Consider the following 14,691-nt stretch of genomic DNA (forward strand, 5'->3'; position numbering starts at 1 on the left):
GCATAAGAAGGGGGGATTGTTCTGGAAGGTTCGCAGCCGCCCTCAGTCGGTGCTGGGCGGTGCGAGTGTTCGGGGCTGCGTCCCGGTCGCGGCTCGTTCCTTGGCCGGTCGTTATGGGGGTGACTCACGAAGCGGGGCTGTCTCCTCAGGCGTCGCCGATGGAGCAGGATCCGTGCGGGGGAAGCGTGGCGGGCTGGAGCCGGTGGGTTGGGGCGCTGTGGGGGTGGGCGGCTGGCGGAACAGGCGGGGGCCGGTGTGGAACGCGAAAAAAGGCGGCGATTTGGGGAGGGGAGAGGCCGTTTACGTGGTGTTAGTTGAGCGCGTTGGGGGGGTCGCGGTTTGCGGGCTGATCGCGGGTGTGTGTATCAATTAGTCGCGTTTCTCTTCGTTCCAGAAGCGCCCAGGTGTCCCACGGGAACCGGCACCGCGGGTGTCCGGCGGCTCCCAGCGGTAAGTGCAGCCTCGGGCGCGACACCCCGACCCTGGGGGGTCAGGCCGGTGACCGGGGGGGGGGCCGGGCGCGCTTTGCCCGGTGAGGGCGGGTTGTGTGAGGGTACGTGGGCTGTGCCCAGTGCGCACCTTGTTGGAAACAGCGACGTCTCGTGAGCGGAGCCGGGGCGGGGGAGGGATGTTCGGGATCAGAATTAATCGGTTATTTCGCCTTAGCTGTGCTCAGCATAATGCCTTTGACCTCGGCCTTTGTTTAGAGGTGAAGTAGTGACACTTTAGTAGTAGCAAGGGGAATGCTTACAAACTCGCGTAGAACTTGGTACCCTTGATCAATTTATTTGGTAACTTAGGTTGATAGTGAAGCACTGAAGAGAAATTATGTGATAAAGCAAGCTTCCTTAAACTGTGAAGTGACATAACTCAGGGTTTAAGTACTGATGATAAAATAGTCACACCCTAGAATACTGTAATCTTTGTAGATGTAAAATGGCTGCCACTAGAGGGACAACCATTTTAATTATTAATACATAACCTCAACAAGTGTTACATCCTTTACTAGTCATATCTAGCGAATCATTGGCTGCATTTTTCACTAGTTATGTAGAATGTTTTTAATAGTAGCTTGCTCCATATGCTGCTGGTGTGTGTGGAGCTTTGTGCAGATAGTTTTGTAATGTGATAAGGTCAAGATTTTGAAATGGTTACTTTGTACCTTGAAGGTACTTTTTTTCCCCTGTTGGAGGGAAGCAGTAAAACTTAATCTCCATAGAACTGCAGAAGAAAGTGGTTCAGTTTGTACTGATCTGGAAGGCAAATGGTCATTTTACATTGTACATGCAATAGGTTGCATTTAGAATAGATTGAAGGTAAAATACCATGAAAATCCTGTTTGGAGAGAAAAAGGGTATTAGCTTGTATCCCTTTCACAAAAAGTGTGTGTTTACCTAGCAAACGAAGGGCATTAAATTTAACACATGCAAACAAACCTCTCTTCAAAATTCCACACAGAATTGCTCATGGTTGAAACCGAACCCTTTATTTACTTAATGTAGAAGACTGACTATAGGAGAGAAAATGATGAAACTTAAAATTGTCATGTGCAAAACATGATGATAAACTGGATGAGAATTGTTGATGTGTTTAATTATCCTTGACCTTTTTGCCTACACGTCATTGTGTTGTATAAATTACTTGATGCATATAAATTGTTAGCTTCCCTCTCCCCACCCCCATCAGGAACAGAGACTGGGTATTACAGAACAACAATAAAACCAGAACCAACTTCTGAAGCTACCTGCATGGAGAAAATGGCAGTTAGGAAAACTGCTGACATGACAGACTTCATGGATGACTTAACCCTCAGCTCACCAAAGAAAAGAGAGTCGTCTTTGAGATCCAAGAGAAGTTGTGATAGGTCATCAACAAGGTCATCTAGCAGATCCTCTTGCAGTTCACAGTCCAGTTCAAGTAGTTCCTCTTCAGCTTCCTCCAGGAGTTGGAGCCGGTCCAGATCAAGGTCATGGGCTAGAAGAAATGGTTCCCAAAGATACAGAGGATACTCTCATTCCTATTCCAGAAGCAGGTCGAGATCACGTGGCTACGTGAGGTACCGGGGAAGGTACCGTGCCAGACATTACAGAAGGTACCACCGCTCTCCTCCAAGGTACAGATCACGCAGTAGGTCATGGTCTCGCGGAAGATCTTACTATAGAAGGTCCTATTCGAGAAGCAGATCACGTTCAAGAGGCCGAAGATACTATGGATTTGGACGAACAATCTATCCTGAGGCTTACAGGAGCTGGAGAAGCAGATCACGAACAAGATCTCGGAGTAGGTCACCTCTCCATTTGAGTGAAAAAGGTACTTTTTTTTTTGAGACTTTCATTGTGTGAGAACCTCAAAACATACCATTTATATTAAGTAGTCAAGGTCTCGTCCACTTGCTTTAGAGAACATAACTGATTATGGCAATAGGGAAGAAAATATCCATGTGGTTATAAAAATGTATTGAAAAAAAAAGTAGTAGTTCAGAGTATATTCTTTGCACTTCAACTTGGAAAATTTAGCTTCAGTTCTGATGAAAATTCATCACAGTTGATGCTTACCTAGGTGTGGTGATAGTAAACCTGCAGCTTGTAGGCTTGTACAAGTAGGTTCATGTTGATTTAAACATAAGAGAATGACAGTTGTTTTTCCTCTTGTAGACAAGAGGGAACTCCTGGAAATTGCAAAAGCAAATGCTGCAAAAGCTCTGGGAACAGATAACATAGTCTTGCCAGCAAGTTTGAAGGTCCTTACTCCTTCTAAAATGATAAAAAATGAAAAACAGGAGCATGAAGATCCTGGAGAGCCAGCTGAGGTAAGTATGAACTGGAGTATTCTCAGTGAAAGGTAAACGCTTCTTGATACTTGCCATCTGCATAGATGTGTTAGAGTTTTTAACTGTGGACTTTGTGATTATGAATTCAAACCCTTGAACAAAAATTTCAGATTTACCAGAATGCTAAAAGCTACCCTAGAAACCACTGTAGACTTTGTGTTAAGCTGAAGGTACGGTGGACTCTTAAGAGGTGGTTGATCCAGTGAGTACGTGCAGGCTTTCCAGCAGTGCTAGTCTGGGAAGGAGAGGTGGATGTAGTTTGTTTTGAGTTGTTCTAGTAGGATGTTGCCTGTTAGACTAGTTTATGTGTTTCTGACCTAAAACAAAGTGTCCTTACCAAACCTAGTGAACAGTATGGTGGGTTTTTTAAGGTTAAATCTTTCTACCCTTTTTAACTGTTAAATGTGCAACAAACTGTTTCCCAGAAATTACATACCCAAGCACACAATGCATTTTACATACTTTATTTCTGTCTTATAGAAATCATGACTATGGTTCCAGACATGATGAAGAAAATCTGTTGGTAATTAAGGGACTTGTGGGCTATAGCTGCTGTGCATTTAAGGGAGGGAGAAACTTGAGCAGCTTACCGAGTTTGAATTTTAGTTCGGCTCTGTTGTTAAGGTGTGTTAACCTGATTCATGGTAAATACAAAACGGCAATAACTTGTTACATTGATCAGATACTGCTGTTTCAAATGGAAGTAAATTTACTAAGGATTTTAGACAAATGGTACAGGCATCCCTTTCATAATATATGCAATATATTCCAGATGTTGAGAGAGTACAGAAGAAGAGGCCTGCATCACATGCAGATAAGTTTATTGTCATTATCCAAAGCTCTGCAGGACGGATATGCAGAACTTAATGCAGCTTGCTCTACCACTACACTTCCTTGTATGGCAGTCCATGCTTTGAATTGTTTGAATCCTTTTTAAAACTGTAACTGGGGCATGGATATCAGGTCACATGTGAATTGGCACAATTTCATTGATAAAAATATTGAATGCATTTCAAATTGAGTTCAACACTGATCTGTTTACATACTTAGTAGCTTACAGCTACTTTTGATGTAAATACCTGAAACAACTCTACCAGAAAGTTCATACTCTCTAATAACTGCCTTAACTTGCACAGAATAATGTAGCTTCCCACTTAAGCTGTGTGTGCTCTCCTTTAGCAACCCAGAAGAGTAGCTGAAGACATGACCAAGAGCGGGATGGAGAGAGCAACCATACAGAGAAGCATTTCTTTCAGTCCTAACGTAAGTGTGATTTCCCAAGATGGAAATCCAGTCCTTCATCCCTTCTATGTTAGGCTTTTCCCAGCATTGTCTACCAAATTAAAAGATCTTAATAACAGTAACACATTGAATTTAATGGTTTGATAATGACTTTCCTGGTGGAGTTAGATCAGGAGTAAAGCACTGTGAACATAGGACAGCAATGTGTTTAAAATAAATGTTCACCTTTCAACACTGAGTAATATTGAACATCTCTACTGTACTAGACTCAAAAGTTGCCACCAGAGCTAGTTTACACTAGAACTTATTTCAAGTTACCTGTTTTAGTAATGCAAACTAAGGAAAAAGCAACTTCCCAGAATCCTGTGTCAGTGAAGTGTACATAGTTGATACTCAGTTGGCATTGGGTCTCCCATGAGCTGGGAAAAAAACATTTCTCCTATCAGCACAGATAAACCCCTTGAAGTTGACAGGTCTTAGTACACTCTTTCTCATTGTAGCATTTTTAAAGGTAATTTCTTTTTCCAGAATATAATGGCAAAGCCCATACTACAGAAGCCGGCGAGCCATGTTGTTAAAGAACCGGCAATTTCTCCAGGAAGAGAAGATGACAGAAAGGGAAGTCCCTATGGGCAGTGGGTTCCTGTCAAAAAGGAAGAGAAGAAAACATTTTTAAACTTCTCACCTAAAAGTACACTGTTCCGGGCACGCTAGTGTATTTTTCTCACTGTCTCTGACTGCAGCTTTATGCATACTTTGGTAGTGACATCTGAAATTTTCCGATCAGGTTGAAGACTTGTTAATACTGAGTATTTATTTTGAGATCTTAATTTTGGAATCTTAGGTTTCTCTTTCAGATCTAGAACACAGTGATCCAGAAGCCACAGATGGGAATCTTGTGTATATTTGTAAATATTTTTGTATTGCTTTAATGGACTAGAACTTACAGGTGGGTAACTTTTTTCTAAATGATAGTTCACTAGCTGTTACTTTGAACTTGATTTACATTGTGTAACTGTTTACTTCCAGTAAATAAACTTTAATTTTGCACTGGCTTCTCAATGTGTCAACTATTAAATATGTGTGTGATAATAAATTTGCCATGTCCTGTAAATGGTTAGTTCCAGGTTCAGCTTCCTCTTGCCCTACTGTTACCTTGAAGTGTGCAACAGAAGGTGAGTTTTGCATCATTTTGAAAGTGGGCCTTTACCCTGGAGTCGCTCCTGTCCAGGCTGTCTTGTTCAGGGCCTCCAGAGTAACTTCCCTGGATAAGCCCTCGGCAAGGGGTGAGCTTGGACTGGGTGAGTAGGTAATGGCCATTGCACTGGAGCACCTGCCACCTGCTGGCTTCTCATGCTGAACTTACGTTTTGATTCATTGCTTTAAAAACGGCCTTTAAAGGCTCCCTCTAAGCAAAGCGTGAGGCTGTAACTGTTCAGAGCCCCAGAATTCAGCACTACAGAGCCCTGAGCTCTGTGGCTCACCCACACCTCCACACTAGGGAAAGTGTAAGTCAAGAGGCTGCTGCATGGATTGGAGACAATCAGTTAAACACAGTTTTTGTAAAAATAAAGGGCTAGTAGAATAGTTTGACTCCTCCACTCTGGAAGCTTCTTTAAGAAACTATTAAATTGCCCAGGGCAAATGTACTAAGGATTATGGATTTTGGGGCAACAGCCATTAGTGCTTAGGTCAGGCCCTTGTCCCTGCCCTCCCCAGGGTAGGGGCAGAGCTGTGCTGCTGGGGGAAGCTTCTCTTTTGGAGAGGTCACGTGTTCCGGAAGCATTCTTTCATCTTCCTGCTATAAACCTGTGTTTCCAGGGACTTCAGCTACTGAAGAATGAGGATAAACTTTATTTTAAATTCAGTGATAAGAGTTTGTGTTTATTTGGAACACAAAATTGCACAAGTCGGTTACTTCTACAAGTAAAAGCTATATACAGCTGAAGTTTATGTAAATTACTTCTCTTACATTAAATATAGTTGGTTTTACAAATTACTGAAGCCTAGAGCATTTTTTTTGATAAAATTGCCTGCAAAATATCTACCAAACTTCAGTAGAGGTGGGGCTGTATGTGCTTTGCCTGAGGTGATGGTTCAGACTGCTGTTCCTCTCTCCAAGTTCTGCTTAATCTCAGCTGTGTACTTCCCATAGAACCTCTCTGCCTTCTTATTGAACTTGGCGTTTCTCTCATTGATGTAGTCAATGTCTGCGTCATCATTGTATGGGCGGCGGCGACTGTATTTTTCCCGCTTTTCAATTCTGAAACAGAAAGGGCAGCGTTGGAATTGCTGTGGGTGAATCCTGGGGATTTGATTACACAAAGCTGTTCTGTCACACACTTCTCTGCTTTAGCTTCTTATTTACTTACTGTTTTTCAAGATCCGCTACCATTCGATCAACCCCTTCCTTAGATGGCACGTGAGTCCCATGGAGAAGACTGTCGGATGTGGGGTAAAGCGCTTCACCACTGGAGAGAGAATAACAGGGGCAGCAGTTTATGGAACTATTGATCACTCTGAGGTTTCACTGTGTCCATGATTCTTAATCTAACACTTCACGGCACCTCATTTGTATTGAACTGGGGGAGTCACAGATTCAGGTGACGCTTTCATAGTAAAAACAAGCTCTCAATTTTGAGACACACTAGCACATGCCTATGAAAGATACAGAAAAGCACTGAAATGCTAAATCCATCTGAACACAAACTTTGTGTGTTCTCATCTGTTGGTCAGTCTGTTCTCAAGCTGTGTCAGGCTCCTTAAAAACACCCAAAACATTTGGGAAATGAGTCATCTATGCATGCATTTAATAATTGACAAAATATTCAAGCTCAGTAATGCCAAGTTTGAAGAAATAAACCTCTTTAATTACTCTACTGCCCCTCTTCCCTATGGAAACAGTGCAGGATAGATTACCAGGGAGTCTGTGCGTTGTAAGATGACGTTGAAAGGCTAGTTAGTGTCACAGGGTATATGGGAATATGCTGAAAGGATTAGTTAAAGTCTTCAGTGTTTGCTAATAATTTAAAAACATACAATATCAGAGAACTGAAATCAAACTTACTACTGCTCTTTCAGCTTCTCGTACTGCTCCAGGTCAGGTTTGATCTGCCGTGTTAACCTCTGGTACTGGCGCAGCTGAGCAGCCGCATAATCTTTGGGAGAAAATTAATTGGTGTCAAAGTGAAGGTTTTCAATTTTATGGTTCAGTTTGCAGCTGAAATACTAACAAAGGTGGTCACTACACACACAGACAGTTATATAGTTAAGCCATTACCTGAAAATCCCAGATCTGGATTCTTCCTCTTCTTTTTCCTTTCCCACCTCTCGGCATCCTCAGCACTGATCTCTAACAGTTTAACTCGCTCATAGTCTTCTCCTCTCGCTGCACACTCCTGACGTGGCACAAAGAATACTGCAGTTTTAACAGGGTAGTGGCTAAGCATCAAACTTAGAACTACCTCAATCACTCCAGTCAACCTCCAGGGCAGGACAATAATTTAGATAATCAGGAGTCTAATTAGATGGGTTCTGGGGGGTAACATCTGTATAAACTCAAGACTCTCTCACCCCCATGGAGCCAGGGGCTCAGCACTGCTGCAGGCACTTGGACCCAGGCTCAGCTCAGGAAGGTTACAGGAGGCTGTAATTGTGGCTTTACCTTCTTCTTCTCCTCCACCTTCAGCTCCCACTCCAGCCGAGCTTTTTTGGCTTCCCAGTTTGCTGGCAATTTAAGCCTTTTATCTTCTTCCACCACTTCTTGGTGATTCAGTTTGCGCGCCTCGTTCTAAGAACAATGACAGCTTGTCACACGCGGCAACCTGGACAACGGAACCCCCGTGGATCACGGGAGCGGGCCACGCCACGGAAAACACACTGCGTTTGGCGAAGGGCTAAAGAAACCAGCACCCGCGGGTGCCGGGCAGGGTGCGACCCGGCGGCACAACCCTCCCGCGCAGCGCCCCGCCGCGTTGTTTCCGCTCCCGCCCCGCGTACCCGTTTCATGTGGAGCTCGCGGAACTTGCGCAGCCGCTCCTCCCGCTTCTTCTCCGCCGCCGCCGCCGCCGCGTCAGGCCTCGCCTCGTCCTCCGAGCCGGAGGAGCCCTGAAACAACCCACGCTCAGCCACCGACACCGCGAAAGGATCCGGGAAACACCCCCCCACACACCCCCCCCCCATTCCTCCCCCTCAGCCGCCGCCTCACCCCGCCATCGGGCTCGGGAGCCCCCAAACCCCCCAGCGCCGACACCGCCGCCGCCATCGCGCCCCCCCCGACCAACAACTTCTGCTTCCGGCTCCGCTCACCGCCTGCCGGAGAGGTTGCCGCGGCGCTCGGGCGCCCCCAGGCGGGCGGGAGGTGCGGCTGCCCCTCCCCGCTCCCCCTCAGGGCGGGGGCCCGGTGCTCCCCGCCTGGGCGGATAAGGGACGGTTTCCCCTCTCTTTCCCCTCAGAAAAGGGCTCAAACTCTGCTCCCCGCCAGCAGCTGGTAGCCGGATTTGCCTCCGCGGCCTCCGGCCGTCATCTCCCTTTTCCGTTGCCCGATTTAAAAGGGGCCCGGGGTGACGGCGCTGTGGTGAGGCGGCCCCGGGCCTCACTGGGAGCCCTGCTCGCTGTTGCTCCTGGGTGCCCTGCAATCAGCCTTCTGCGCCTGTGAAAAGCAGTGATTCTCCCTTTTTTTTTTTTTTTTTTTTTTTTTTTTTTATCTTTTTTTATCTTTGAAGTCAGATTTAAAGCCTTGTCACTGCATCTCGGAGCCGTCTGGAAAGCAATCTTTAAATTACCCCAGTATTCCAGACCCTAATGTCCGGGCAAGCAATTTACCATGGGCTTGAAGGGACTCCGTGGTTTAGTAAACACTGTTAATCAATCTGTTTTTAATTCTTCCAAGGAATCAATGGGGTGATGCAAACTGTATTGTCAAAGTAAGGAAGCAGCACATGAACCAGATGAACGCTGCAAACCTGGAAGCGCGGGCAAGATCCAAGGTAGAACCTGGTGTAGGATGCGAAGCCAAACAACAGCGTCCCTCTGTCAGTGCTGTCTGTCCTCTCGGCCCTTCTGGGAATCACTTGTGTTACACAACAGGTTTGCTCAGGGAGAAAGTTGCAGCTCTCACAGAAAACAAAAAGTTTTGCTGCAACTTCTGAGCAAAGAAAGTAAACGTTTCCATAATATTGTTGCAGTGGCTAGGATCTTCCAGCCTTACAAAGCCAAATGTAGATTTACTATAAGAGTTTATCAGTAATATTAGTATGCACATACAAATGCATCTATGTGTAATGTCTTTATATTTGTACAGTAAAGGTAGAAGGGTTCAGGACTTATTTTTTTCTTTGAAGAAACAATCCAAACCCTTTAAGGTTAACAACTGCCGACTGACAATATGTTTTTTAAATTGCCCTTGTTGGCTGTGGCTTGTGACTTTCCAGCAGAGGGAAATGCAGCACAAGCGATGAGGGGTTGTGGCAATGGCAGGCAGCCCTGGCAAACGCAAACTATCTCTGTTCTCTTTTAACTTCACTTTCTTCTGCTGCCAAACTCTGATGCATGCTGAGTGATTAAAAATATCAAATACAGTGTTACCCAGCAAGGAGTCCAGTCAGAGGAAAAAAAAAGGAAACCCAACCTAGTGAAGCCAGTGCTGTGAGACAGAGCAGACTGGGGCAAAGAAGGGGAGGCAGAAAGCTTTTATATATCCCCACTGATAATATCTTAAGAAAAAGGAGAGGATTGTCCCAATGCGGTTTGGGTTTTGGGTATCCCCCCCTCACCTGCGTTCTCCACATCCTCACGGCTGGGCTGGGAGTTGTTGGATTTCCATCCCCACAGAACAAGCTGCCACCACACAGAGGACAGGGGCCACTGGTGCTAGAATTGGGGGGATTTCTGAAGGAAGCAGCCAGCGAAGTGGCTGATGTTGCGCAGTAAATTGGGCAGTGCGCTGTCAAAATCTCTTACACGCTTGGGCCACGGCATTACTGACATATCTCTGGTCCGTCTGTAGCTCCCAGCCCCTCTGCCATGAGGTTGCCCCTTAGGTCCCGTCCTCGCTGGCTCCGAGCCCTTTGCAGTGAGTGTCCCACTGACTGCATAGGTGGCCCCGTGGGAAGGATTTTTGACGAAGGATATCAGTGCATGACAGGAGCAAAGAAAAACTGAGAAACATCTTGCTGGCACTGCAGCACCAACCTCGGCCCTGTCCCAGAAAGTCTTGGTGCTTCTAAAGAAGAGCAGCAGGGTCCGGCCCTGCTCACATGCCCTCAGGTGGTGCTGTGCTTCGGGGTCTGTCTCCACGTCCCTCACATGTGGGAACCGGCTGCCACACTTGTGGGTCAGGGAATTTTTGGAAGCAGGGCGGGATGCTGGCCTGGATCTCGGGTGCATGAAACACTGCATCAGCTGCGCCACTCTGCAGCTCCTACCTGCAGTCCCTTGACTGCCCTTTTATTTTCTGGAGCCTCCAGACAATCTCCCGTGACACCTTAGCGCTGGGTCGCTCCGTGTCTCTTCTAAACCCAAGTTAGGGGCAAGCAGAGGGGCGAGGGGCAGGGGAGAGCATGGGCTCTGGGCAGAGGCTGGCCCAGATACCTGCTCCACTGCATGATGTGGGGGTGGCCACAGCTCAGCTGCAGAGTGGGGCCATCAACCGCTTGCGTACACGCTACCCTTTTATTTAATCACGGGAAGCTGGATGGTTTTTATGGTTTTGAGCAGTGCCTTGGGCTAGCCAAGCCCTGAGCTCGGTGGAGCCTCTTTTCCCTTCTCGCTGCCGTAATGCAGTTAGAAAATAAACCCAAGAGGTTTCCCTGGCTTCTGTGGATTTGCTTCTGAGTCCAATGCCAACTCAGGCCGCCCGATTCCTGGTGCAGGTGCCGAGTGCCTCCCCAGCTCTGTGGTACAGCCGCGAATCCCAACCTGGCCTGAAAGAGCAGGGAATTCACCCAAACCCGCCTTGTGCCAAGGAACAGGGACTGGTCCTGCGCGGGCTGACAGTGAGTACATGCAGATCTGCTCTTGCTGTCACTTACAGTTAATTTATTTTTAGATTAAAAAATGTTTTTATTTCTCATGCGCACAGAGTTGGCACTGCTTTTTTGGGTTGTAGCTGACTCCATTGTCTTCTCCAGTTATGCCTCCCCTGCAGTGCCGAAATGAAAAATTCCAGTTACATATTGTACAGGGGATGGGAGCTCGGAGGAACTGACTCATCTCGGTTATATTTGTCCTTTTCAAAGGGGAAGATCCTGGTCGAGGGGTAGAGGGGGAACAGCATCCTTTATCTCCCATCCACTGCAGTGAACGTGATGCCGATAAATCAGGGGTCCGCAGGGCATGCAGCTGAGTTCCCCTGCAAAGGCAGCCGGGTGTCCTCGCGGTGTGAAGCTCCTTGTGCTGCTCAGACCATCGGGGCAGCGGGGAAGGGAGGGGTTTGTGTCATTTCTCAGAAAAATAATTGTGGCTCCAGCATGACAGAGGCCACAGCGCGCTCCCTGGGACGCGAGCCGAGCCCCTGCAGGTAGCGAGCCCCAGCCCCGGGGATGTTTCCCACCCGTGAAGGAGGTGGGTAGGGAGGGTGGCCCCAAGCTGGAGCTGACATGAGCTGCTGCAGCGCGCCCGGTTTGGGACGCTGGGATGGCTGGTCCCTCGCCCTGAGCTGGGGCAGCCTCTTCCCCGAACATCCGCCCTCGCTGCCTCTGTCCCGCAGCGCAGCCTCTGCCTGCCTCCATCTCAGGGGCAGCAGCGGCGTGAGCTGGGCGTGCAGTGCCATGGCTTGGTGTGCAATGCCAAGGTTTGGATGTGTAATGCCATGGTTTGGACATGCAGTGCTGTGGTCTGGGTGTGCAGCGCCATCGTTTGGGTGTGCGATACTATGATTTGAGTGTGCAATGCCATGGTTTGAGTGTGAAATGCCGTGATTTGGATGTGCAGTGCTGTGATTTGGATGTGCAATGGTGTGGTTTGGGTGTGCAATGGTGTGGTTTCGGTGTGCCATGCCATGGTCTGGGTGTGCAATGCTGTGATTTGGGTGTGCAATACTGTGATTTGAGTGTGCAATGCCGTGGTTTGGGCGTGCAATACTGTGATTTGAGTGTGCAATGCTGTGGTTTGGGTGTGCAATGCTGTGATTTGGGTGTGCAATACTGTGATTTGAGTGTGCAATGCCGTGGTTTGGGCGTGCAATACCGTGATTTGAGTGTGCAATGCCGTGGTATGGGTGTGCAATGCTGTGATTTGGGTGTGCAATACTGTGATTTGAGTGTGCAATGCCATGGTTTGAGTGTGCAATGCCATGGTCTGGGTGTGCAATGCTGTGATTTGAGTGTGCAATGCCGTGGTTTGGATGTGCAATGCCGTGGTTTGGGCATGCAATGCCGTGGTTTGGATGTCCAATGGTGTGGTTTGGGTGTGCAATGCTGTGATTTGAGTGTGCAATGCTGCGATTTGAGTGTGCAATGCCATGGTTTGAGTGTGCAATGCTGTGGTTTGGGTGTGCAATGGTGTGGTTTGGGTGTGCAATGCCATGGTCTGGGTGTGCAATACTGTGATTTGAGTGTGCAATGACATGGTTTGGATGGGCAATGCCGTGGTTTGGATGTGCAATGCTGTGATTTGAGTGTGCAATGCTGCGATTTGAGTGTGCAATGCCATGGTTTGAGTGTGCAATGCTGTGGTTTGGGTGTGCAATGGTGTGGTTTGGGTGTGCAATGCCATGGTCTGGGTGTGCAATACTGTGATTTGAGTGTGCAATGACATGGTTTGGATGGGCAATGCCGTGGTTTGGGTGTGCAATGCCGTGATTTGAGTGTGCAATGCTGCGATTTGAGCGTGCAATGCCATGGTCTGAGTGTGCAATGCTGTGGTCTGGCTGTGCAACGCCGTGGTTCGGGTGTCCAACGCCACAGCCCAGACCCTGCAGCACCGCGGGCTCTCGCCTCGGCTGTCGGCGCGATGCTCTGCCACGGCCGAGGCAGCACTCCTCCCCTCTGTCCCGCAGCGGAGCTCACCCCTCCCCAGCCGCCGCGTGTCACAGCGGTGCCGTCACGTGCAACCTGCCACATGGGCTTCTCGCGTGTCAGAAAGGAGCCGTGAGCGTGCCGGGGGATGTGATAAGGCCCCGGCATGCGGTGGCGTGAGTACAGCTCTCCTGCGCGGTCCCAGCAGCTGCAGGAGCCGCTTCCACTTCCTGCCCGTCCCTGCCTGTGCAGCGCAGCTCCATGCTGTTCAACAGCTGCCGCGCTCCATCCTGTTTCGTGATGAAAGGTGCTTTAGAAGCGGAAGAAAGTTATGATGATCGGGAGAAATAATGTACAGGCAGGGCTGGAGACAAGGCAAGCCGGCGCTCATCCCCGGCCCGTGGGATGGGTGGTGGCGGCGGGGGGATGGACATCTTCAGCCGGGCAGTTGGTGCCGGGGACCCTTCCCCGTCTCTGATTTTGGGGGGAACCACAGGGGTGAGCGCGGGTGGCACGTACAGGGTTGGTTTTGCTGCGCTCCCGCTGGGCCGGCTTGCTGCGGTGCCATCGCCGTGGCGTGCTGACATCTGGGAATCTCAGGCCCCTGGCCAAATCTACCTTGTCACCGGGATGAAAACTGGGGGCAGGAAAAGAGGCAGCGCCCGGGATCCCCACGTGGCCGGGAGCCCTGGGGCTGGCACTGGCAGGGTGCTGGGAGTGCCTGTGCTGGGAAGCCCCTTGCAAGCAGAAACGCTGGTTTGGGTAAAGAAGAAGAAAACCAGACCTAAAACTTTCATAGGACCAAATCAAACTTGCAATAACTGCATTAATCCAGTGAGATGGGTGACATACTAATATTGGAAGATAAGATCAATCAGAGCATATTTACTTATTGGAACAGAGCTAGTATACTGCTTTATTGCATGTAGTCATTAACCATGAAGAAATTTGGAGAGAGGAAAACATAAAGATTCTTTGGTTTTTAGGTAAAAGAGAAGCTGGTTTTCTTTCAGTCCAGTTCCTTTCAATCACAGACTACTGTTTGTGTCCTGTTGGGTTGCAATTATAATCTTTCAGATCAGACACATAATCATTGGGCTGGAGAGCAAAAAGTACCTGGGTAATGTGCTTAACAGAAATTAACCTGGTTACGTTTGTACTCTATTGAAAATGAGAAAGTGCTGATGGTCAAAATCAATTCCTCCCCAGCCAAATTACTGCAGGGCTGGCTTAGGGTTTCAGCTAAATGCTCAGCCCTCAAACAATGAGCCTGTTTGTATTGAATTAGGCTCCTGATCATATAGTTCAAATGATGGCGATGGTTTGCCTTTAATGCTAGCAGCGAGCGGGTGGGCAAAATGGAAAATCCACCTCGTTTTCCCTCTGGGACAGCGCGGAAGGTCCCGCTGGGTGTCCCTGGTGCCGGCCAAACGAGGGGCTGTGGGCAAGCTTTGCCCAAACTTTCCCTGCCCGTGTTACCGCCCATCGGTCCGGGATCGTAGCTTGAATTGGGACGATGGGCTGGGGGATGTGGGGCGGGATGGTTTGGGATTTGCAGCCCTAAAGGCTGATAAATCACAGCCTTCCCGGGGGGGGGGTGTGTTGGTGTTTCTTTTGGAGACTTCTTAAGTGCCTGGGGAGCGGGGCAGCTCTCCGCAGCAC

General features: G+C 48.4%; 2 protein-coding genes across 2 annotated transcripts; one reads left to right on the forward strand and one right to left on the reverse strand.

The window, feature by feature from the left end:
• The first annotated feature begins 6 nt into the window (after window positions 1-6).
• RSRP1 (arginine and serine rich protein 1) lies at window positions 7-5,127 on the forward strand. Its single transcript, XM_033003189.2, has 6 exons — window positions 7-202; window positions 395-450; window positions 1,687-2,310; window positions 2,655-2,809; window positions 4,010-4,093; window positions 4,601-5,127. Exons 1-6 carry the CDS (start codon window positions 114-116, stop codon window positions 4,784-4,786), a joined length of 1,194 nt encoding a protein of 397 aa, XP_032859080.1. The 5' UTR covers window positions 7-113; the 3' UTR covers window positions 4,787-5,127.
• An 801-nt stretch (window positions 5,128-5,928) lies between these two features.
• On the reverse strand, window positions 5,929-8,380 carry SYF2 (SYF2 pre-mRNA splicing factor). Its single transcript, XM_042793598.1, has 7 exons — window positions 8,280-8,380; window positions 8,072-8,179; window positions 7,737-7,862; window positions 7,353-7,470; window positions 7,140-7,230; window positions 6,445-6,543; window positions 5,929-6,335 (listed from the first exon to the last, which is right to left on the reverse strand). Exons 1-7 carry the CDS (start codon window positions 8,334-8,336, stop codon window positions 6,170-6,172), a joined length of 765 nt encoding a protein of 254 aa, XP_042649532.1. The 5' UTR covers window positions 8,337-8,380; the 3' UTR covers window positions 5,929-6,169.
• Between the last annotated feature and the right edge of the window lie 6,311 nt (window positions 8,381-14,691).

This window comes from Tyto alba, unplaced genomic scaffold (assembly GCF_018691265.1).
Source record: "Tyto alba isolate M040663 unplaced genomic scaffold, T.alba_DEE_v4.0 Super-Scaffold_20, whole genome shotgun sequence".
Classification (NCBI taxonomy): Eukaryota; Metazoa; Chordata; class Aves; order Strigiformes; family Tytonidae; genus Tyto; species Tyto alba.